The sequence below is a fragment of the Molothrus ater genome, chromosome 18 (assembly GCF_012460135.2).
Source record: "Molothrus ater isolate BHLD 08-10-18 breed brown headed cowbird chromosome 18, BPBGC_Mater_1.1, whole genome shotgun sequence".
Classification (NCBI taxonomy): domain Eukaryota; kingdom Metazoa; phylum Chordata; class Aves; order Passeriformes; family Icteridae; genus Molothrus; species Molothrus ater.
This window is the reverse complement of record NC_050495.2, coordinates 11,785,585-11,811,064: the sequence shown is the minus strand read 5'-3', so window position 1 is coordinate 11,811,064 and position 25,480 is coordinate 11,785,585. Positions and strand designations below refer to the sequence as shown.

General features: G+C 44.9%; 2 protein-coding genes across 4 annotated transcripts in view; one reads left to right on the top strand and one right to left on the bottom strand.

Annotated features, from left to right (window-relative positions):
- Positions 1–909: 909 nt before the first annotated feature.
- KLHL22 (kelch like family member 22) lies at positions 910–19,981 on the bottom strand. The gene is made up of 7 exons (XM_036393299.2): positions 19,792–19,981; positions 10,944–11,205; positions 8,464–8,629; positions 6,615–7,333; positions 5,293–5,485; positions 4,396–4,629; positions 910–2,075 (listed from the first exon to the last, which is right to left on the bottom strand). Exons 2-7 carry the CDS (start codon positions 11,177–11,179, stop codon positions 1,677–1,679), a joined length of 1,947 nt encoding a protein of 648 aa, XP_036249192.1. The 5' UTR covers positions 11,180–11,205; positions 19,792–19,981; the 3' UTR covers positions 910–1,676.
- Positions 19,982–20,134: 153 nt separating this feature from the next.
- The window catches only part of MED15 (mediator complex subunit 15), a 28,281-nt gene continuing 22,935 nt past the window's right edge, over positions 20,135–25,480 (top strand). The window contains exons 1-2 of one of the 3 annotated variants that reach the window (XM_054516771.1): positions 20,135–20,289; positions 25,170–25,257. In XM_054516771.1, the coding sequence (XP_054372746.1) occupies positions 20,222–20,289; positions 25,170–25,257 (156 nt within the window). In that variant the 5' untranslated portion in view covers positions 20,135–20,221. The remainder of the gene's footprint in view (positions 20,290–25,169; positions 25,258–25,480) is intronic. The other 2 variants (XM_054516770.1, XM_054516772.1) reach the window with 2 other exon arrangements.

Below are 25,480 nucleotides of genomic sequence, written 5' to 3'. Positions count from 1 at the left end.
AAAGTACTTTCTGAAAAAGCTCCTAATCAGGGTTTCCTGCAGTTCCCAGGTCTTTGTTTTATTTGCCACTTGGCAAAGGTTCAGAGATGGAGCTGAAAATTGGCAGTGCTGAAGAAATGACAGTGAAAGAAGTGCTGAAGAAAATTGACAGTGCTGAAGTCCAACAAATGCCCCCATCTTACCAAGAAAAAGCAATTGAACTTATTTAAACAAACGTGCAAATACTCTTGAGTCTTCTTCCAGCAGCCCAGTCTACTAAAGCAGAGTAATTGAGGTCTGTTCTGAAATCATCTTTGCTTCCATAACCAATGTGCAGGAGCTCCCTGCATTTCTCTGAAGTGGCACATCCATGTGCAGTATTTATCTCAAGTGATGACACTTGCCTAGTTCCCATGTCATTCTGATTGTCACTGGTTTTGCCTTTCTGCAACCCCATTATTGCTGTAAGATTTAAAAGCTTTGGGGAGTTTTTCAGGATTTTCTGGTGCACTGATTACTCCACCCCTCCAAGAGGAAGGATCTCATAGTGTTCAGTATGACACTGGTTCAGACTTTAAATCAGCTTCTAACCTAATGTTAAGCAAGATGGGAGTCAGGAACCAATTATTTTAAGGTCCAATGAAGGAAGGATTTACTGTGCCTTATCCTTTTCAGCTGTAGTTCCTGGCATTGCTTCAGCTACTGCAGAGTCTTGGACCAGTGTAATCTTCTGTACTTCTTGTTATCTCATTATTTTTTTCTTTTGCTGTGGCAAACCAATGTCTGCTCTTTTTATTCTCTTGTAAAGCCTATAATAAAAGAATGAAAGAATTGCCCATCTCCCAGGCTGGAGTAACTTTGCCAATCCTGCTGTAGGATATAATGAAACTTTCAGCCACCACATCACTGTCAATAAAACGGAGACAGCAGTTAAAAAAGCTCTGACAAGAATTTATTAATTTTTGGTTAAGAACAATGAAATGTGTCTGACCATGAAATGATGAGATTGCCATATTCTGTACAGAGAGATTTTTCTAGAGATCTTTCCACTGTGTTGACAGAACCTGCAGTATAGAAGTTCAGGAGTGGTGTCAGTTCACAGACTCTCAGCCAGTTCCAAGGATGGCTGCATGCCCAGATGAGATGAAGGCTCAGACTTGCTACTCTTCCTGTTTCTGTATGTTCACTCTTGCTGAAAACCTACTCAAGCTGTCTGACACCTGGCCCAGGAGGGCAGCACTAGGTGCTACCTTCCTGTATTAAGCTGGCTAGGAAGTTTTATTACCCAAAAGAAAAGAAAAAAAAAGCTCAAGAAGCTATTTTGAGCTAAAAGCTGGAAGGAAAGAAGCTAGTCAAGCTGAGCCTTCTGTGCTTCTTTTCTGTCCATGCTGAAGGCTGAGAAAAGCCTCATTCAGAGTACCAGAACCTCTATACAACTGGGGGGAAATGGCAGTTGTGTGGTTACTGTAAAAATGCTGCTTTCTGGCAGGTGGGCACAAAATGTAAGTGCATTTTGTGCAGGACACTTGCAGATGGGTGGATATTGACTGTGAATGGCATTTTGTGCAAAACACTTATTTTTAAAACCTTTTAATACTTTTATGATATAAGAAAGACATATAAAATCTCTCAAGTACTTTCCCCAAGCCTTCATTTCTTCATCCACTGGCAAAAAAAAAAAATAAAATTAAAGTTTTCTAATCATCACTTGAGTTTGAGTTGTCAAATTCCTCCCAATATGATTCATTCATAACTTCTGGTGGAAACGGTGGAAACTCAAAGTCAAAATGATCCTTCATTTGGTCTGCGTTGCATTTTGAGAGCCACTTCTCTGTTTCCATTAAATTAGGCCTGGGCAATGTGAGGACACAGGCAGCCATGCCAGAAATGCCATCCTCCAGCTGGGGTCCTTCCTCCCAACAGTCTCTCTCTGCATCATAAATGTGCACATAGTCCACCCGGATTCCCCTGTTGTGGGATCTGCCTCCCAGGACATAAATCCTGTTGTCTAAGACTGCAATGCCTGGCTCTCCATGTCCTGCAGGCAGTGGACATACATTTGTCCACTGATCAGTGCTTGGCTTATAGCAGGCAACCTGTAAAACAAAAAAGAGAGAAGGCAAAACTGGACTTGTATCCTTGGCCATCTTTTTATGCTTGGCCAGTTTATCCTTGGCCATAAACTTGCAGGCTGGCCATAAGGTAAACTGTTTAGGAAGGAATCTCATCATTCTTCTGACAGTGTGTTGATAATGGAGACAGCATGTGACTGTCTAATACAAGTACAATGCTCAGCAGAAAATTGTGCATAGTTGCCACATAGCTTTGAAATCACAATTCTGACCCTGCTGCTGGACTAACAGCTGTATGTCATTCCAAAAATGTGTACAAAACTGAAAGAGATGGGGACACATGCTAATATAAGCCCAGACAGAACTGACCTGTTTGCATTAGAGAAGGAATGCTGGAACATACAAATATGACAAATCTGCTGAGCTGCCTCTGTGCCATGTTGGAGAGCTTCAGGTTTCATTGGGTACCTACTTGGCTAACTGCTTTCATTTGTAGGCACCTTCTTATCATTCAGACACACTCTTCAGCTAGATTTAATTCTGCCATCTCCACTGGCTCTATAAAAACAGTTCGTTTTTGTGTCTTCTTTTCAAGTCTCTAGCAGTTCTAGAAGCTGGAATAAGGCTGAAGAGGATTCTCTCCAGATGTCCCTTACCATCAGATACTGTACATTTTAATTGCATTACACAACTGCCATCCAGTGCCCCCAAGTAGGGGAATACACAGGAACTTTCTGCATTTCTCTGCCTTTCTTCTTTTCAAGTCTCTAGCAGTTCTAGAAGCTGGAACAAGGCTGAAGAGAATTCTCTCCAGATGTTCCTTGCCATAGTGTACATTTTAATTGCATTATACAACTGCCATCCAGCATACCCCCAAGTAGGGGGAATATGCAGGAATTTAAAGTAGGGGGAATATGCAGGAATTTAAAGTAGGGGGAATATGCAGGAATTTACATCCTTAACAGCTCTGCCCTGCAATTACACACTGGGAATTCAAAAGTTCTCCACTTAGAAAAACTGAATGTAAAGACAGCATAAAGCAAATTTAACTGATGTGCTGCTTACTGGGCATATGCATGCCAGTGAAGTTACCCATCAGAGATGTTTTAAAATTGATAAGAATTCCAAGTGCTAGAGCTTTAATGCTTTGTGGGTGAGACAAAGTGTTCAAGACAGACAATAGTAAATAAATCATTGCCAGTTCTGCAGGTGAGGGAAACCTCATCTAGCTGAGCAGTTTTATTTGCATGCTTAGTAGGACAAAGACATTACATCTAAGTGCCAGCATCCACAAGAAGCCAAGAAAAGACCCAGGTATTGCTGTATTGCACTAGTTGATGTTATGTCACGTGGATTGTTATTCCCTTCTCCCATCACATGGTCTCTCCCCCATCCACCCCTGTGCCCTATACCCCCTGCTTACCCCTCCTCATGGTATCCCATTGGCTATGGTCCTCTTCCCCTGCCCCCATTCCCTGGGGTATAAAAGTCCCCTGCAAGAGGGGAACCCTCTCTTTTCTACCTGGGGGGTCACCAGAGTCTGAGGTGTCCCTTCCCAAGCTAACAAACAGGACACTGCTTCCCACGTGGAGAAGAGCGTTTCTCGTCCTTTGCTTTGTCCATGTAAGACTGTGTGGGCCAGTGTGGGAGCCCAGAACATCCTCTGGCTGTCCAGGATGGCCAGGACCCCTGCCAGGGGGCTCAGAAGCCCTGGCACAGAGCCCAAAACACCTGTGGGTTTGATTATGACCCATGGAGCAAATCACCAACCTTAGATGAAGATCAGCAAGCCACAACAGTTTAGGTAGAATAATAGTGAAGTTATCATGGGGTGGAAAAGTAGATTTTGGGGTTTTGTTATGGGGGTTCAGGAGGCAAGATGGAGGGAACTGGGTGTGTCCAGCCTTTCTCCTTCTTCTTCTTGGCCTCCACCTTCTGCTGTGATGTTGGCACTTTTGGATTGGTTTAGAGTAGAAGCTCAGTGTCTAACACAGGTGATAGGTATTGGAAAGGAATTGTAAACATTGTACACATTGTAGTTTTTAGTACAAAGACATAACCCTGCCCTGGGGCAGGCAGAGTGCCTGGAACTGTCCTGCTGGACGGACCTCGGCAGGGCAGGAGAAAATTCTTTATAGATGAGAAACAATGAACAACCTTGAGACTGAGAAATGAAGAGCCCTGACTCCTTCTTCAAGCACCAGGCTGGGAAAAGAGACTGTTAACAACCTTGGAGTCACAGCGACCCAGAAAGGCCCCAAGAGGCCAGGATCCATAGGTAGCCAGAGTGGACTCCAAGAACAGCCCAAGAGGTGTGGATCTTACAGGGTGTGAGCTCTCTCACCTGGTGCACGTCCCTCCTGTAGCCCGAGTCGTTGTTGCTGCCCCCGATGACGTAGAGCTTGCCCAGCAGCGCGGCCATGCCGTGCCACGCCCGCCGGATGGGGCCGTCTGCCAGCACCTCCCAGCGGTCGCTCCTGGGGTCGTAGCACTGCAGCTCCTTCAGGTAATCCTCTCCTCTCCTGCCGCACGTGATGTACATCTTCCCATCCAGCGCCGCTCCCGCGTGCGCGTACACCTGCACGGCACAACCACGGCAAAGCAACAGCTTCAGCTCTGCATCTGCGGGTTTCTCCCGGTTTTGAAGCAGGGAATAGACGTGAAGGGAGTGATATTGTCATGAGTTACGCAGAGAGCAAAAGGAGAAAGGATTTTCTTAGGGACAGCTCTTTCTAAGATATTATAATTGTGAATTTCTGAATGAAACACACTAGAATTTCTAAAGCTTCCAGAAATGCAGCATTCTATGTCTTTATTGTTCCTTCATACTATAACTTCACTCCCTAATCTACTTGGAAGCCTTCTGATTGGTGATTTTTCTTATACAAGCAGTGTTATCAGGAATGCAAGTTATTCTACTTAGTAGCACTCAATTCGGGCTTTTTATATTTCTAGCAGTGACACACATTTATTATTTGTTTTATTAATAGCTTTAAGGATTAACACAATAAATGCAAGCAAAATCAACAAGAAGCAGTAAAAATAAGCATTTGACTGGAAAACGTAATTTACATATGCTATTATTTCATTTTCTTGTCATCCATTTATTGCATAGACAGAGTTTTACTGCTTTCCATCTGAATATCAGCGAATTAAAAGTTCCACCTGAGAAAAACATCTAGCAAGCTTAAACCAGGAATTGGGGGACTGTGGTAGTGTGTGTGGCTAATGCACTCCTTACCTCCTTCTTCAGAGGTGTCACATATTCCCAAGTGTTGGTTTTAGGGTCATACCTCTCCACTTCCCTCAGGTCTTCATGGTAATCTCGGCCTGCGACGGCATAAATATAGTTGTCCACGACACAAACACTGAAGTCAGCGTGCTCTTGCTGCAGGGATTCGATCTTGAACCATCTGTTGTGTCGTGGGTCATACCTTGTAAAAGAATGGGATCAAAGAAAGTTATTCCTGCAGCTGCAGAATCACTGCAGGAGTACCAGACAGCTCTGTGGATGTGGGTAACTGCACTGGCTTCAGCTGAAATTGAGCTCATCTCTAAGTGATGTGAAATTTGGCCTTGTCAGCATTTTATTATTAGCAAAGTTGTTTTGTTCTATTTATAGAAGATGTAGTTTGGCTGACATAATCATGCTATCAAAGCCTAGGTTTTCCATTATCTTGTACACTGCTGTCAGGTTACATATCACAATCTCTGTTTGCACAAAGCCATTCCACAAGGTAACACAGTCTAAAAATAGCACAAAGACTCAATCTGGATCTTCAAGAATGCAAGAAGGGCATAAATATGTGGTGGGTTCTTTGATTCTTTTCCCCAAATATCTGCTGCTCAAAGTGAATCTCATTATTCACTTTCATGTCAAACCATCTCTCTCATCTGGAAATTTTAGTTACAGAGAAAACTGGTTGAGAATTGAAACTATGCATGCCATAAAATAAGAGCAACTCAGCTAAGACTTGTAAAACTGAGCACAATATAAAAACAAAAGGGTTTATATCTGGTTTTGTAATGTAATGGGCATGAAGGTCTAAACCTGCTCCTCTCTCCTGCTCTTCCCTGTCACACAGTAATATAAAAGGACTCTGGAATGCCGCTATTGTGCACACAGATTCTTGAAAATCTGTTAGTAATAGCATTTTATTGAAAAACCTTTTGTACTGGGACAAAAACTACACATAGAAGACGTCCAGAAAACGCTAGTTAGAGAACATCTAGACAGCCTAGAGTTCAGGCTCATTACTGCTTCCCACACCTTTAATACTTCCCTCCTGCAACAAGGCAGAAAGAAGCACAAGTAATACTCTTGAATGAGTAGCTGTTTCTACACTGTCTGGCTCAGCTTTGTCTCATAAGCACTGCTGGGAGCTTCCTGTTACTATGAAGCTCATGAAATGAAGCTCATTTCTTGTGTTTTCTTTCAGTGAGGCTCCTGCTCAGCTCCTGATCTTTTGGCTGGCAAGTGTACTGACTGTCTGCTGGCTTACTGACTCAGAAATGGGCAACAGGCTGGCAATAAAATTAATAGCAGGATTATCCTTTTCTTACCTCCAACACCTGCTCTCTGCTCGAAAACCCCTTTCATTGTTGTCTCCACCAATTAAATAGACAAAATTATTGAGAACAGCAATCCCTTGGTTGGACATTCTGGGGGCTAGTGCAGCTGTAAAGTGCCTCCACTCCCCCAGCGAGGGGTCCAGATACTTGGCTTCATCACTGAGGACAATGGATGGAGTAGAATGCATCCCTCCAAATCCCACTACACACTGGAACTCTGATCTCAGCTGTGACTTGGAGCTCTGAAGCATTGGCTGAAGACATTCATTCTTGTGGTACATTAATGCATCTGCAACTGCATCTTTTAAAGGACATGGAATTAATTTGTCATGAAGTCTTTGCAGGGTCTGGAATTCCATCAGAGGAAAACGAACTGTCTCAAGTAGTTTAAGGGGCTCCATCAGGGAGACCTGTTTTGTTTCCAGTTCCTCTGGAGAATAATGATAAAAAACTGCCCCATCATAAACTTCAGACTCATGGTTAACCTCCAAACGGTTGCTGCTGAGGAGGGAGTAGACCTTCTGCAGGGGCAGCTGTCGGTACACCTGTGTCCTTGAGAAGGCTGTGAAGTTCTTCAGAATGTAGGAGTCCAGCTGCTCACTCAAATGCTTTAAGTCATAGTGGTCAGCTAGTCTGTACACATCGAGGATGTTCTCTTTATCTACCCAGGACATGAGGAAATCACAACAGAACTTAATGACTTCTGGAATCTGTAAGAGAGAGAGGTTTTTCATTTCAGACACCACCTGCCCCACACTTGAGAGAGGGGACTGAAGCCTGCGATGACTGTGAGGAAATTGTCCATGAAATGGCTGCTGAGCACTCTCCTCACAGTCTGAGCACCACAGTCACTTGTGTCCTATTCACCCTTCCCCAGAGAAACAACTCAGCATGGGTATGTGGATGAATATAACACAGCTCTTGTAGCCATGCTCTGCTGCAAGGCTCAGCTTGGCCTCAGGTGCAGCAGCAATGTGCCTTCCAGGACATGTGGGGCCCTGGGCACTGCCTGCTCTGCTGCCTGCCTGGGAGCAGCCAGGAAAACAGACCCAGGACATGGTGATACAGTCACTCTCTGCTTGTTCTTCCAGAGCACTATAGACATGCTATATCAAAGATTGTATCTGTTACAAATATTTCACTCAAGAGCATAGGAAGCCATTGGAAAGGAAAATGAATATTTACTATTGTCTTTTGAAAGCAATTTGAAGTTGTATCTGGCAGGAGGAACAAAGAACTAACTGCTGTCCAGGAGCCCCTCTGCTAACAAAGCGTGTAAAAACCAACCAAAGCAAGCACTCACAAAGTTTAGGATTTGGTACCAAAGCCTTGTGCAGCAGTTAGCTGCAGGGGAAATTAGAGAAAAAAAAACTTGTCTTAAAAGCACATGAACCCTGCACTTAGTGCAAACCATAGTGGCAGGATTTCCTGTAGTGATGGGGTCAGGAGAGGCCATGTGCCTGTGGACTCACCTTGAGCAGCACAACAATTTCTGAGCAGCAAACCCTATTCCTAACCATAGGCCAGGGATTTTCTGTTTCAGGGAAGCTTTCACAATCACCTCAGTGAAAGTGAATGTTATATAAAATACTCCTCTAGATTAAATGAGTAATGTTTTAACAAATGAAACCATTGGCCAAGTGAGATGTTAAGGACCCATTCATTGTTCCTAGCCTCCACAGTTACTTCCAGTAGATACAGCATCCCAGAAATCCTTCTTATCATGCCCATGCTCCTGCTCACCTCTTAACCCTCCCTCTAACCAGATATCCATGTTTTCTGTTCTTCATCATTGCTTTTGTTTCTTGTTTCTTTTTTGTCACATCTCCCAGGACCTCACCTGAAGCTGACAGGCTGCAGCTAAGGTTTCCTGTACACTGTTCACACTGAGTTCCAGCTCAGAAGTGTAAATGAAGTTCAAGATTTTACACATTGCATTGTAGGAGATGCCATGAATATGAACTTCTTCTTGTTCCATCTCTCTCAATCCTCCTGCAAACATTCCTCTGCAAAACAGACAATGGCACATGCTATGGCAGATTTGCATTGAAGCTATTTCCAGTTTGCTCATCTTATGTTGTCCTGGGAACATAAAAAATATTTGGAAATACAAAAAGCAAGCTAGACACTTTAATGTGATTACCTCTTCTCCAAGTTAAGAGTACAGGCCTTTAGGACCTAAGAAAGTAACACTTCATTGTGCAGGAAAACAGTAGGGGCAACCTAGAAGGGACAGTTCCCAGGTGAAGGATTTAAATACCCAGCCAGTATCTATGGGTAGTCAATGGTCAAAGGCAGATACTCTGGGTGTGGGGGAAGAGGAAACACAGAAGAACTTGGGACAGTGGGAATTTTGTTCCAAGGTAGAGCAGTTCTTCCTTCAGTTAGAAATTTGTCTGGATTGACTTGGGTGTTTGCTCTATGAAAACAAAAGGAACTGCTCATCAAATTGCCTGGTTTAATGGCCACTGAGTCACCCTACAGGCACACAGCAGTGACCCAGCTCCAGTGAGTTTTTGTGTATTATGAAATGATCACCACCACAGGCAAAGTCTTATAATGCTAAGGATATGTTAAAAGCCTCTTAGAGTGCACTTAAGCAGAAGACACCAGTTCAGATAGGCTCTTCTCTTTATAAACCTCCAAGTATCACAGTGAATTTAGTGGAGGTAAGCTCAGTGTGCAGGGACAAGAGCTTTATTTCTGCAGAGAAATAACAGAGAGATGAATAAAGCCATCGTTAGTATTTTGAAACAGCCTGTCACTCTTGTGCTGAGAATGACACAGGAACAGGCAGGAGGCAGTACTGCAGAAAGAGCAAAAGAAGGCTAATTAATTTATAATGAATTACTTTATTATACTATATTACATTATGTTACATTACATCTAAACTGAACCTGCCAAGCACTCAGCTGCACACAACTGCACAGAATCAGTCATGACACACACACACACACCTGGCCCTGACAGGCCAAGGAAACAAAACCATCACTTTGGGTAAACAATCTCCATGTTGCATTCTACTTTAGCACAAACACAGGCACAGCAAGTGAGATAAGAATTGTTTTGATCATTCTCTGAGGTTCAGAGAATGTGAATCTCAGAAATATTCTTGGGAAGATGGCCTTGCTTTTCTCTGTGAGGAGAAATGTGGCTACAACAGCCTCAGCTCCATCTTACAGGTCTGATTTTCTATTCACAAAGAGTCTGCCCAGCCAGAAGCTTTGGATGTCACAGCTGTGACTAACAGCCAGCCATGTGCCTGTTACTGTGATATTTTATGAAAAATCCCTTCACCAGGGTTTTTCTCCTGAGAAGCTTCAACTTTTCCATGTTTTGCTCCTCTGGAATGTGATTTGGAGAATTGTTTACCCAGCACGTGAATTGTTTTTACTTAATAACCAATCCCAGTCTTACTGTGTCAGACTCTCTAGTCAGTCAGGAGTTTTTAATATTCATTCTTGTCTAGCCTTCTGATGTCTCCTTCCTCTTTCTTTAGTATAGTTTTAATATATAATTTTCTTTTAATATAATATCATAAAATAATAAATCAGCCCTCTGAGAACCTGGAGTCAATTCTCATCTCTCACCTCATCCTAAGACCCACAACACGTGCCCATTGCTGCTGCGTGTCGCTCTAGGACATGAAATAAAACGACAGGAGCTGTCACAGACATATTTTATGAAAAATCTTTTTGCTAGGATTTTTCTCCTGAGAAGCTGAGAGGCCTCAGGAACAAAATGTAAACAATAATTATCTGCTGCTGTGGAATGCAACACGTGCATCTTTGATTGGTCTCATGTGGTTGTTTCTAATTAGTGGCCAATCACAGTGAGCTGGCTCAGACTCTCTGAGAGTCACGAGCTTTTGTTATCATTCCTTTCTATTCCTTGCTAGCCTTCTGATGAAAACCTTTCTTCTATTGTTTTAATAAGTTTTAATATATCATCTTCTTTTAATATAATGTATATCATAAAATAATAAATCAACCTTCTGAAACATAGAGTCAAGATTCTCATCTCTTCCCTCGTCCTAAGGGAGATCAGCGCTGTGGCACTGCAAACACCACCACAGCACACTGGACCTTCTAAGATAAAAAAGAGAGTGTTTAATTTCTGACTCCAACATTTCTTGATTTCCAAAAGTGGATTGGAGGACGACAGTGCCACCTCTCCAATGACCCTGACAAACCAAGTTATCAAATTTCCTCCATAAAAGAATGCAAACCACTAAGTTATTTACAGAGAGCACGTGAGAAAGTTCCTTACAAGAACGTAAACATCAGAAAAACTTGAAGAAGCAGGGTGACAGCAGCGTACCTGAAGTAGTCACAGGAGGCAGCCAGGAGGATGCGATGAGCCTCGATGGGTTTGTCCTCCACCACCAGCACCACATCGAAGAGGATGCTGCTGTCCCTGAGCGACACCAGCCCGCTGAGCAGCGCCTGCGAGTGCTCCGCGCTGCGGTACGTGCTGCTGCTGCTGCTGCTGCGCCGCTGCGCCGGCGGCTCCAGGCCACCTCCGCGGGCCTGAGTCAGCTCCTGCTCCTCAGCCATCCCAGGCACAAATGCTCAGCCGGCAGCTGCAGCAGAATGAAATCTGTGAGACAACAGAATCGGCAAAGGGTTGTGCTTTTTGCTTCACAAACGGTGCTCTGATCCTTGCCCGTCACAGAAAACAAAGCGACTCTTCAGGCAATGGAGAGACAGTTCTGTCCTGGACAAATGATTCCAAATTATACTGAAAACACACACATGGACATCAGCACATCAAAGTGGTACAATAAGGCTTTCCCAAAACAGGTATTCTGACTCCTGGGTTTTCACACCAATATCAGAGTATGTGCCACATGGGTCTTTGTTTTTCTCAGCAAGAATTTCACTTCCCAATCCATTACCAAAACCCCTTTTTTCTTTTGTATTTCTGCATCATCTGCCACAAAAAATGGACCAAAATTTTGCCAAATTCCAAATTGCCTGGTATTCTCAAGTAGCTTTCCTGCAATATAAACTGCACCTTCCATCTTTCTCTTAATATTTTACCACAGAATCTCCTCTCTCCTCTCTCTCCCTGTGTTTGCTTTTTGCATTTTTTGTAGCTAAGCACATTCCAACCTTAATTGTGCAAAATCACTGTACGAAACTGTAGGCTTCAAAGTGAGTTTCATTATTTTGGCATTTTCAAGCTAGCATGTATATGGAATATTAATCTCAATATTTCCAGGCGTGTTGTGCCTGGCCCCATCTGACCCTTGCTGCTGGACCAAAGGCAGCAGCTGTGGTGTTTCACCTCAGAGATACATTTGCCAGGCTGGGTGCTGCAGCTCGGCACTCAGAACAAATCCAGGCAAAGTAGGAACTCAGTTTACCTCTGGTGAAGAGAAAAGGAGAGGATTCTATCGTAGAGTTTTATTCCAGGACGACAGACCTCTGAATCTTGTAACAGCTCCCAACAGAATCCAGACCGCATGGTCCCGTCTCCTTTTCAGGCCGGGGACAGGGGGAGGGGAAGGCACAGGTGAGCCACCAACCAGGTGGGAGGAGGGGAAGGCTCAGGGAATAAAGACACTTGGACAGGCCAATGAGCCCGGACCTGAGGGCATCTTTTGAACTTCTGCCAACCACACCACGACCCTGCTGGAATGTTAGGATTGATGGACAGCTCAGCAGGAGGGCAAAGGGGGAGGGGAAAGGAGAGGCTGGCACACCTGGGGGGTTGGGAGAGGTGAAACAGGAAATGGCTTCACACTGCAACAAGCATGCACAGCTACTTTCCACTTCCTGTGACTCCCTGCAGAGAGCAGGTATTTCCTCCAGAATGGGCACTGTCCAAGGCTATCCTGTACCTATTTCTAGGACTGCCACTGATACACTGGGAAGGTCCCCTATGGCACATGGGAAACACCTGTAAAAAGCTATCTGCAAGTGATTGTGTTTCATGTCTATGGTTAAGCAATCAAAATCTCATGAGTCCTCTTCTACCATCCTGTAATTTACCCTGTCCATTGTCTTTGAAGAATGTCAGAAGTTGTGGCAGTCAGGGCTTATAGTCTCTATCCAGTTGTCAGCAGGCATTAAAAAACACCCCCCATTAGCAAAAGGAAGTAAGTGAGCTGATGTGGCTGCTGACACACTCAGAAGATCCTCTCTTCAGCAGCCTGGGAAATAGCTTAGTGCCACAAGGGATCATCACAAGGGGTTAGCAGCAGTCAGGGAAGCAGAAGAGAACAAACCCAGCAAATCCAAACAAAGAGTGAAGAAATGGAACCATTGTTTCATTGTGCCAGCCATAGACAGGGAGGGCAGCACTGCAGATCTCAAAACACTGCAGGTATTCTGGGTATGGCAGTGAGGAAGGAGCTCCCCAGATGATAACAAGAAATATGAGAATGTTTATTGTTCTGCCTGAGGAAGCTACCCTACACTGCCCAAAACAAAAGGAAGGTGGTGCTGCATGGTGAATGGGATGGAAAATACCCTGAGAAAGTGTATTAATGTTTATCTGCTCTTTGCCAGCAAAACCAAGAGAGCAGCTGAGAAGAGCAGCTCTGACAAAACAGCCTTCTGGGGAGCACTCAGGTCGATTAGAGAGGGAAAACTATCCATCATCAGCTGAAGAGATGAGTAATGGCTTATTTTTCATGACAGGTTGATGCTTTTCCTAGAAATCAAATGAAAGCAGACAAAACATTAGTGTATCATTGCATTTGCTCCTGGGGAATACTAAGAGTGATGGATTGAGGCAAGGGAAATAATGTAGTAAGAAAGGCAAGTGAAACAGTGAGTGTTACATGATGTTGATCAGAAATTTCCCATTGCACTAAAAGGAAATAAATGCAGCAAAACCAAAGGAGGGTGACATATGGTCCAAACGAGGAACTGATTAAGATTAACTCTGTTAATGTGGTTTAATGTGGTTAAAGCTCCAAACCAGGTTTTATCTTTTCCTCTTCTTAGAGAGCTGTATCAAAAGAAGTCCCTATGGAAGTAAAATTACTGTATCAAAAAGCAGAATTAAAAGCAACAAATTAACTATTTTCTGAATCCAAGGACATTTCAGGACTAGGGGGACCTTTGATACAACCTTATATCATATACTGCAGTCATTGGTGGGAGAGAGGCCAAGGCAAGGTAAGTGAGAGATAAAACTACAAGGGCCACTGAAGCCCTGAAATAAGTGTTAGAAAATAAATGTATTGTAGGAGAAGCAGGTTACAGACAGAGATACATACAGGGTAGAGTGGGAAACCCATATAATAATGCAAGCCTTTATTTATTTGTTTAATATGACTGTAGATAGTAACTGTTCAGAATATATTCTCTATCCGAATAATCTGAAAAAAATAACAAAAAGAGGATGAAGCTTTCAGCAAGTAAAGCCCCAGAAGAGATCTGATCTTACAAACGTGGTAACTGGAAGCAGGAAGATTAAATGGTATTATGAAAGAGAGAAGATAGAAATACATTAAAAGGATAAATTATTTAGTGATTCTGTAGCCAGTATGAGCATTAGTATCTGAATACCTCTCAGTGACAAGTGGGGGCTGTCTTGCAGATCTGCAGGGAGTTTATCTCACACTTAGTTGGAGTAGATACAGACTTGCATTATGCCACAACCATTACCAAGAGCTGAACAAACCAGCTCTGCTGTGACCACCCAGTGTGGGCAAGAGGAGGTGCTGGGAGTGCAGCTGAACCATCCTCCACAGCTGATTTTTGGCTGGTTAACAGCTGAACCTACATACTTTTTGCTACGCTCTCTTTTCTGAATTCTGGCAGTCCTGACCTCCTGTTTCCAACTCCTGTCCCTGGGCTGTACCTCAGCTGTCACTGGTGAGCTGGACTGTCCCTCAGGGTGGTCACTCATGCTTGTACATCATCCTGAGGAACTGCTCCCAGCCTAAAAAATGAAAGGTGAACATTTGTAGTATTAATTTACAAAGTCTGACTGACAGATATGGTTAAGTCAAGCCTTCCTTGAGCCAAAAGCCTCTTAACTCTTGCCCAGGTAGTCTGAGGAGCTGTTAGAAAAGAGGTGTGAGCCCAAGGAGGGCAGAGGGCCACGGGCTGGCTGTGGGGGATGTGGCCAGCAGGATTCCCTCAGCTCAGTGTGCTCAGCTCTGCAGCAGCTGCACCAGGAGCAGCTGGGCTGGGCAGGAAGGTGCAGGAGCAGCTGCTCAGGCAGGGTTAGTGGGGTTGTGCTGTGGGCTTCTTTCAAAGAGAAGTGGGATGGATTTGGGTCGTCTGGATTAAATGCAGTGTGTTTGCTGAGTTGATTGATCATTTTGTGTATTTCTTTGGGTATTGTTCTAAATGCTGATTACAAAATTGCTGAGGAGGGATGTTGTTGTTAGCACAGAACTCTGCTTCTCAAACTGTGTGGTCTGACCAGTGTGCTTTGTGCCTTTGTTGCTGTCTATAAAATCTATTTTGTCTAATCTTTATTAAAAAAAAACCCAAAACAACCCAAAGCTGCCTAAATGTAATATAAGCAAGACAGTTCTGGATAGAGAGCCAGAACAGGTTTGTTCCTCCATCCTGAGCTTCTCTACTGTCAGCTTCTTGCTCATAGGATGTACCTAAGGCTTCTCTGCTCTTATATTTCTGTTATTGTGAAAACAGCTCTGTGACTGAGACAAGCTCTTAGAAATTTGAGTAATATGTTTTCTTTCCCTTGTCTTCTTGAGAAAGTTTCTGGTCAGCTGTTAGCAGTGGGCTTCAGTGGCTGAGTACTGCAGAACTAACCCTGCAGGTGGCAAATAAGAGGAATTCTTTGAGTTCAATGTGCTTCTTTAACAGCAGCAAAGATAAGAAGTATTGTCTCATGTGCTGTGGGATGTTGTCTGCAGAAACAGGAAAATCCTTGTTCTGACCACTTTGAAACTGCAGAGAAAATCAGGCTAGACATTTTCTTTGCTGGCTGCACAATGTATTTGAGCCTGCAGTTGTGTTAGTTTGTATTTGTATTTTAGAGGATGTGGGTTCATGTAGTGATTAATTTTAAGGTATTACAACTTAGTTTCCAGTACATAAAGTATATGGGATCAGTAATTGTATGTGCATGGCTGCAGGCAAGTGTAGAAAGGTGTTGACTGTTTGGTCACTTTGAATCAAGGAGTTAAAAAAACTACAACAGCCAAAAAAATCCCCCATAAATGGAAAAACCCTCAGGGGGTACCTAGAAACACAAGACTGCTCTTTTCCAGTGGACTGAAATCTTCTACATTCTGTGTCTGGATTCCATCTGGGAACCAAGAGAAGGCAGCCATGCCTTGCAATGGAGGGAGCAAAGAACTTGAGTGCTCCCTTCTCTTTCCTGTATTATACACAAAGTTCACTGTGTCACCAGTGGTCCCTGGCAAAAAGCTATGGACACAGTGAAAGCCAAATGTCTCAGTGACCTGCAGAGAACTCTGTGGTTGTCTTGTAGTCAAATTCTACAACATGCTTCTGCAGATTACTGGCATGAAGAAAAGTAGAGGTCTTAGGCTTCTGATTGTTCAGCTGAAACAATTCATTAACTACCCATTAAAAGAGTCATGGTAATTTTTAAAAATAAAACCCCCTCTCTGATCAACAACAGAATACTTGCCTTCATAATAAAGGTATGTGGGTTATGACTGAGGAAGTTGGCACTGGGACAGGAGGAATTTAGGGAATGCACTGTAGTTTGATCAATGGCAAAATGGTGAGAAACTGGTTTGCTCTTGTGCTCACTACAAATCCTTATCCTTTTAAGAACACCAGGTCTAGGAATGGAGTAACTCAACTACAAGCAGAGGGGAAGGGGAAAGTTAAAGGTGTGGCAAAATAGATAAAGTAGAGAAGAATGCAATGTCTGTCCTAAGGATATTTTTCAGCACAGATGCATTGTCACACATGGTGTTCCTGTGCTGCCTTTACAGGAATTAACTCAGTCTCTCTTTTCTGGGAGGGATGCTGTGCTCTAACGTGGTATAGATCATTTACAGTGCTGAAGCCTGTTGTTGGTGTGTGAGGTATGATACACACCTAGCCAGGTATTCACCCCTTGTTGAGCAGCATCCAGCTCACAGAGATGCCCCTAATGTCAGGTGCATGTGTGGCTTTGGGGGTGTCTTCTTGTAAAGTTGTGCTGACAGCCTTGATTCCCTCCTGTAGAGAAATGGCTGGATGCAGGCAGGATTATCCAAGTTAGTTTCTATGGAAACTCAGACATTTTTGTATTCAGGAGCTGGTGGCTGTCAGTTACATCACTACAAAGAGGTGTTTTACGCAGATAGTGATATTTTCTTGTGCATCAGCTGTGCCCAAAATAAACTCAGGCTTGCTGGTGTCGGGTATCCAAATCTGTTTAGCTCACTGCCATATGGACAGGTGGCTCCAGCTTGGTGGGGGTCCCTTGCTTTCTTAGAAGTGTGGAATCATTTACACTGAAAAAGAAACTTGGGAGGTCTCTAGTCCAATCTGCTCAAAGCAGGGAAACCTTCAAAATCAGGTCAGGATGTGGAGAGCCTTGTCTAGTCAAGTGCAGAATCTCCATCCTTGTCAGTAGTCAGAAAGCTGATTGTTTAACCAGCAGATTTATTTTCTGCTTTAGCTGTGTGAATTTTTTCACTGCAATTTGTGACACTTGCCTCTCATCCCTGGCATGCTGCACCACAAAGGAGAGTTTGGCTCTACATTGTCCTGTGCCCATTAGGTAGCTTAAAAAATGCCAGCTGGCTCTGCCCTTATTCTTTTTGCCCTGAACAAAACCCAGTGTTCTTGCCTTGCAGGTGCTTGTACCTTCTTGTAAGTGCTCCTGCCCTGTACAGCTCCTCCACTGAATTCTCAGCTTTTTCTTTCAGTAGAGACCTCAAAACTGGGCAATTTTTTGGGATTATGAGTGCTTAACAGAGTGGGAAATAATAATTCACATCACCTACTGGCTGTATTCTTGCTGACACAGACTGAAGCTGGACCCCACTGGAGAAATCACATTCAGCTAGCTGCCTGTCAGGACCCCCAGAGTCTCCTTCCAAAGCTGCCTTGCAGCCAGGCTTGTCTCCTGCCTGCTGTGATATCTGGAGTTCCTCTCACCCAGCATGACTTTGCTTTTGCTGTTAAAAGTGATGCAGTTCCTCTTGGCTGACACAGAACAGCCAGTGTGGTGTGCTGGTTGGGATCCAAACACATCAGGCACTTAAACATTTGAATGCATTGGAAGAATTTGAAAATCTGGGCCCTGAGGCTGCCCACACCTTCATCTCTCCCTAGGGAGTAACAAGGATTAGGATTTAAGCAGGTTTCCATCCTGACAAGACAAGCTGCAGGAGCAAAGTGCTGAGCCCTGGGGGATCTGCAGGCAGGACCTGGCTGTGGAGCAGAGCTTTGACAGGGCAGAGAACACACAAACACACATCAGCTAACTCAGGGAGTGAGCAGGAAGGGAGGCAGCTGGGTGCCTGCCAAAATAGTTGGGAAAACAAATGTGATGCCACAAACAATGTAAAACGAAAAGCAAAACTATTGTTCATTCTGACTGGAGTGGAAATAGCAGAATAATTCACCAACTGGGTGATAATGTGTAATGGGCACTTGCTACAGAGAAACCAACTGAGTTCATGTTATGTGTAGATAAAACTTAAGCCAGTTTCATGTTTTTGCAAGGAAAAGGGAAGGCAGAAGCTTTTATCAGTAATTCTTCTTTCAGAATCCCTTTATGCATTCACAACTGTGCAAAAAAAATATTCTCAAATACTCTATTTCAGGAACCTTCTACAAATACAAGGAACAACCCAAACAACTCCTTTTGACTGAAGTCCCCACAAAAAGAAAGAAAGAAAGGAGGATATCTGGTATTATACCATATCTCAGCATTATTTTTGAGCACTCAAATGATGATGTGCCTTTGCCTGGTATGTACACACAGTCCTCCATTACCTCACTAATGGAAATAAGCAGAAACACACTCTGAATTGACTTTCTGAGCCATGCAAATGATGCTGTCTCACAAATGCTGGCATTCGTTCCTTTCAGCAAACACCTGGGGGGGTTTTGCTTTTTTTTTCCCCTCCCAAACCCATTACAAGTTATTTCTAAGACATATCCAGAATAAAGCACCACATTTAAAATGTATATGACACCACCACCATAGAGTATATCTATATTTAAATAAATGGATATTTAAAAATATTTTTTCCTCCAGTGAATAGTTTTTTTAAATTTAAATATTTTTTTCCTCCCTGAAGATACAGATAAGGTAAAACACTCAAATTAGAAAGCCCATGTTCTTTTGGTTGTACTAACAACCTAAAGAACATGAGCCTTCTAATTTGAATGTTTTATCTTAGTTGTATCTTCAGTGTTGCAACTTACCCACATTCATAGAACTGTAATGTTTTCTGTTGTGTAATTTATATATTAGCAATCTGCTCAAGGAATTTTGAGAACCTCAGGTAGCTGCCAAGACTTCAACCTGATTTACTGATTCAAGTAAATCACGTCCTGGCTTTTTAAGTATTCTAAAAAACAAGGAGGAAAAAAGTTAGAAAGTAATTATTTCTATGCCAAACACAACACTTAAGTGACCCGGAAGAGAGCAAGGGCCTCTTCCAGCATTTCCAGCTCCAGTTCCTCATTAACATGAATTTTTTCACATTATTCACCACATGAATTTTGTCCTGGCGTCTGTGGGGTTCTGACCCATGGCTTAGGCATTTCTCGGCAGCGCCAGAGAACGAGCAGTGTTCCCTACGGGGGAAGGTGACCTGGCACTGCTCACCCCCCCCAGGCAGCTGGCTCCGGACCCGCCCTGAGGAGGAGGTCAAAGCCAGCTCAGCCCAGGCACGGTTTTACTTTCTCCTGCCGGGCTGCCATTGCCCTTGCAGGGGCTGACACCCGCCGTGCTCGCCCCTCGGAGCGGGCAGCGCTGCCCGGTACCGGGGCCGGCCCTCCCCCTGCCGGGGCTGGGGGGCCCGGGCGGGTCGCGCCGCCGGCTGCAGCCCCCGCCCCGGCAGCGGCTCCGGCCGTGGGGCTCCCTCTCTGCCCCGGTGCCCGCGGGCAGCCCTGGGGCGGGGGCCGCGGCCTCGGGTCGGGCCGGGACACGCTCCCACACGCGGCTCCCCAGCAATGGCAGCACCGGTGCCGCCAGCAGGGGAGCGGCCCGGCCGGGGCCCGCGCTCCCTCGCCCCCGCCGCAGCACCTACCGAGAGCGGCGGCGGCGCCTCCGCCTTTATGTGCGACCCGGAACCCACCGGGCGAGGGAGGGGCGGCGGCGGCCGGAACCGGGGCGGGCGGCGTGGGCGGCCCCGGCACGGCCCGGGCAGGTGCCGCTGCTGTGCCCGGTGAGCGTCGGGCCGGTCACGGCCGCGGGGAACGCGGGGCTGCCGCGGCTGCCACCCTCGGGGCCAACGCGGGGCACGCCCGGGCCACCACCGCCGGGAAGTGCTCCTGGGCCGGACTACATTTCCCAGAGAGCCTCACACCGAGCAGGCAGATCCCGCGAGATTTGGCGGGGCTCGCTCCGGGACTCCACTTCCCGCGATCCCTTGCGCGCCGGAAGCGGCGGCGCGGCGGTTCCGCGGCGGAGGCCCAGGGCAGCGGCGGAGGCGGCGGGACGGGCTCCCGGTGGCCGCCATGGACGTGACCGGGCCCGAGACTGACTGGCGCAGCACCAACTTCCGCCAGAAGCTCGTCAGCCAGATGTGAGTGAGAGCCGCGGGCTCGGTGATGGGTAGGTAGGCCGCGCTAGGGCCTCGGCTGCTGCCGCCCTCGGGGCCGCCGGCGGGGCCGTGTCCCGGTCCCGGCCGTGCCCGCTCCTCTGCGTGGCTTTCCGGGCCTGCCATGGCTGGCTGGGTTCGTGCCCGCTCCCCGATGTTTGCGCTCCCAAGCGTGGTCCTCTCCTGAGGGGGCCTCGTTGCCAGATTTGCCCAGAGCCTGTGCGGGGTAACCGGGACCGGTCTGTGACTTGATTTGATTTTCCCGATCCTCCTTCTCTTCCGCTTTCCCCTTCCCCAGCAATACCGATTTCCTAGCCCTGCTTGACACCGTCTGGTTTAGGGTTGTGATTTTGCCCGTGTCCATGATGTTGTGAAATTCGGCATATTCAGCTCTATGAAAATCTCTGTGATGGGCTTGTGTGTGACTTTTGGGGGCAAATATGAAATAAAAATGCTGGTGGTTTAATGTGAAGTTCAGCTTGTTGCCTTTTCAGTTTTCCTTGGTGCTCTGCAGGCTTTTTCTATATTTAAAGTTTTTTCTACCCTATGCAAGGTGGTGAGCACAGAAGTGCAAGCACTGCTCATTCTTTCTAAAGTGATGTTGGAGCGCTACTTCGTGTATTTTGGAAAGTTTGATATTCTCTTGTTGGTTTTAGCAATCAATACCTAAAACTGGACTGTTTTTTATGATGTGCGTGGTGTGAGTGTTTGTGGGTTTCCTACAGTTCGGGTGCTGTTCCAGAATGAAACTGTTGCAGTGTTCATTGAAGGAGTAGGATGGTGGTTGTCTGTCAGAGCCAGCCAGACTTCCTTGGTGCTCACAAGGGATGTTTCACTTTCTAAACTTTCTGTAAAGTCATTAATCTTGTTAGATTAATCCCTTACTTCCTCTCTGTTCTGCTGCTTTGTCAAAACAAGCAAACAGAAGTGCCCTGAATGCTTTGAGGAAATAAACGTGAGTAAGCACATGCAAACCCAACACAATCAAACCTGGAGTTTGTATTTGCCCTGCAAACTGCAGTGTGGTTTCTCTAAGCAGCAAACAATGCTCAAAAATGTTTCAGTGGAAGTGCACAATAAGGGATTAAAAAATTGCTGCTACTGACCAAAAAAATCTTTAAGTTTAATGCCAAATGAAGAGATGACAGTAATCCTAAAATTTAATACATGCCCTCTATTTATTTTCTTTTACACAAGTGCACAGATGTCTCTCTATGATTCATGTACTTTTTATTAGGTGTAGTGACTGCCTTTTTTTGTCACTACAAGTTTAACAGGATGGATCAGATATTTGCATTCATGGCCTTGTTTCAAAAGCAAGCAAAACTGTTACTGGGCTGACTGGGACGAGTTGTTACAGTGACTGCAGCAGACTTTTTAAAGCAGTTACTGTGTGTTAGGTATCCAAAACAGCCTGGCCTGGCTCCATGGGGCCCTTGGGATAAGATGAATGAGAAATAAAAGCAATGCACTTGCTAAAAACTGGAGCTCTCATGCAGCAAGTTCCTGTTTCTTTCCAGGGGCTCCCAGCTTTGTCATTAGAGGCTGATGTAGTAGGTGGAAGAGGGAGGTAAATAAACATTTGGTGAATCACCTGAAAGTTTTTATCCTCTGTGGGAAGGTTGTTCTGAGCAGTTAATGAAATACAGTCTTAAATGTGTGTGCACATCTTGCAGCTCATCCTGCAAGCAAGAGGTGACACTTGTCAAGGGAAATGTTAACACTTGGTCTTGAACATTAAAAGCATGAAACAATCACATAACTCATTCTGAATTATCTGAATAGTTTTTGAGTTTTGAGGCAGCCTCTTCAGAGCTGCTGGCTATGGCTGTCTCCATTTGTTGCAATTCCACACTTGGGTTTTCATGACAACACTGAATTGAAGTTTTCTGGGTTTTGGCCTTGTTTGTCAGGAGTGATGTTGTGAGTGACCATTTTCAGTGTGGGCAGTGGTATCCTGAGGAATCTCTCAGTGCTCCAGGTGTTTGATTTGGTTGTGGACATTTGGGAGAATTGTGCTTTTCATGTCCTGAGTCCAGTACTGGGTGCTGTGGGGCTGCAGGGCTGAGCAGAACTTCCATACTGGAGCAAGACTGGGAAAGCCTGAGCTCCAGTGGCTGAGGCTGAGGGGCAGCTCTGGCTTCTCCCAGGGTGTTCCAGAAGTCAGCAGTGCTGTAGGAGTGTGGATAAATACTTGTGCTTGCAGGGCACCACTTTATCCTGGCCCTCACATAGCTCCAGTACACCCTGGTGCCTTGGGAGTCTCCCCTCTAAAAGCCTTTCCTTCAAATGCCTTTAGATGTTGGTATTGCCTGAAGGACAGCTCTGCTCTGGGATGTAAACTCAGTTTGTGGCTGGGTCTGGTTCCTGCCCTGAGCTGCTTGGGGGCTGTGTGAGCAGGGAATTGTGCTCTGATGGTCCCTGGGGTGCTTTGGGAGGTGCTGGCCCTGCATCTCCTTGTCCTGGTGTTCCACTGCAGCAGCTGCTTCACACAGTCCTGCTGTGCACTGCCAGGGAGGGAGCTGGGGCACTCTGGAAGGAGAACATGTTCTGCAAGATTTTTCTGTTAGACCAGCTAGCCTGAGTGAGAGCTTGCACATATTTGGGCTGGAAAAAAGCTTTGTGAGAGTGGAGGGGGAATTCCTGAAGCTGCTGTTGGTGCTGAATGCTGCATCTTGTGAAACCACAGCTCTGAGTGTTCTGCATGAAATCAGATTTTTAGTGCACATCTACACATTTACTAAGTGCTTACAAAGCAGATGGAGGTTGACTTGGTTGGGACCATCTCATTGCCAAAGTTTTGTAGAGTTGGGAGTTCTGCAAGGAAAGTGCTCTGTGCTAAAGCTATGACTCTTTTTTAGCTGATTTCCCTAGTCTTTTAATGTAACTGTTTTTATGTTGATTGCAGTTAAATATGTGAACAAGGAACAAGTTCTGTGGTTTTGTTTCTTCCCAGTCTAAACCTTTATTGGAATTCTAACAGACAGGACCTTTTCAGTAATGGAGATGTAGCCACAATAACACATCTTCCATGTTCTGTAATGTCAAGAGGAAATGGTTCATATAAAAACAGATAATTTCTTTGCTGTGGGTTTTTTTCCAGGTTCCTGATACCATGTTGATCACTGTCTCTGTCACATCCCCTAAGTGCTACTTACACATTACTTTCTTTGCTTGCCTCTTTGCAATCTTTGTCTTCCCTTTTTGTCTGCTCAGTTTTCAGTGCTCTCAACGTGAAAGGCATTCTCATTGTACTGAGACTGGAAAGTTAAGGAAGATTCAGAGCAGTGTGGATTTAGAGACAGCCTTTCCAAAAAGGAAGGTGTGAAAAAAAGGAGAATTGGGTATAGCTTCTATAGCTTCTTCCTCCACAGCAGAGCTCTTTCATGAGCAGTTCACTTCAAGGCTTGTTTGCTCGTGGAGGAATTGTTGCTCTGCACTGTGTTCAGATTCTGCTGCAGTTTAAGGAAGCTGCATTTATGAGCAGCATTGTTTTGGTGGCTGCCAGACCCCACAAAAGGTGCCCTTGCAGCAGGTGCAGTGTTCTGCTGTGTTCTGTGGTAAAGGCTGCAGCAGTGCAGCTGCTGGTTTGCAGCCTAAGCTCCTGCATTTTAAGGCTGTAGCATCTGCTCTTCTCTTCTGAGACTGTCCAAAGTTTAATAAGATTTTCTTTTTTTGGTAAACCCATTTGATTTAATCTTCTTGCAATCTGAGTCTAATTTTCCAAGTTCCGTTTGCTTTTGCCAAGGCAGCCTGGTAGCAAATCTCTGATGTTAACCAAGTCCAAAGTGCATCATCTGTCTTGTGTCCCCCAACATTCCAGCAGTCATTGAGTTGATTCAGAGAGCTGAACCCATTTACTTCTTGTGCAAGCACCATTCCTGCTGCATGGGAGGTCACAGAAATTCAGGGGAAATAAACCAGTAGTGTCTCTTCAGAGTGGCTGAAACTTCCAGGGTCACTGCCCTGACCTGCATTTAGTGTTGGGTAGCTGCTCATGCAAGGCAGTCACCAAGAGATAACTTTCTGATATGTTAATCACAAAGTGGAAGGAAGTATTTTCTGATCACTGGTTTGTGGAATGGAGACTGTAACTGCCAGGCTGCTTTAGCAAAGAACAGGTTTTGCAGGAAAGTTTCTGAGAATGACAGTGCCTAGAGGATTGGAACAGGGCTTCACCTGGCTGAGCTCCTTGTTTTGGGATGTCTTTCTCTGCATATTCCATAGCTGAACTGCTTGCTGCTCTTTGATGTACTGAGAATGCTCCTCTTTTCCCCTCATGTCCCCTCCCACTCTGCCCATGCTGCAGCTCTGCCCTCCTCTGTCCCCAGCCCCTGCTCCCCCTCATTGTCCTCACTCACTGGTTAAGCCTCTGTGCCTTTAAACAACCTTTTTTGTTTTATTCCTCCACCTTATGTTTCGAGAATTCTTTTGGAAGATCCTTATGCTAGGAAGCTCAGTCTCATTGTTTGCCAAACATGGATTACATTAATCCTGTCATTCAGTTTTCCTCAAATAAACAAGTGCTGCTATTTTGTCAAAATAATGCATCAGGCAGTGAAATAATGACTTGTTTAGCAGTTGGCCTTGAATTTCTGCAAATATTTGTGTTGCCTTTTAGAAATTAGTTGGCTTTTCTCTCTGTTATTTGAAGAAACTTTATAGGGTGGCAGTTTTAAATAATAGGTGGTGGTGATTTGGTTTGGGGGTTTTTTGTGGTGGGTATTTGGGTTATTTGTTTTTTTTTTAATCTATAAATGAGAGAGGAGTAAAAAGCTGTTTCACAGACCTTTCTAACTACAGGAAGTATTTGTAAGACCCTCAATTAAAATCCAGCCTTGTTTTTTTCCTCTTTTATTTTTCAGTGATGAAGCCATGAGGAAAGCTGGTGTTGCCCATAACAAATCTAGCAAAGACATGGAGAGCCATGTGTTTATGAAGGCCAAAACAAGGGTAAATCTCTATTTGCTTCCAGAAGTTATTGGCTGTTAAAAGAAGTTTGTAATGAATTGTAGAAATACAGAGCCAGTGCACTTAGGAATAGAGATTTGTGTGAAATTTGGATTTGTATGTGCTGCTTCTTTTACCTTGAGGGGAACTGGGGAGTTCTGCATGCAACAGATGCATCAGACTGGCCTCAGTGCCAGACAGCTTTGCTGGTGCTGCAGTGTTTCAT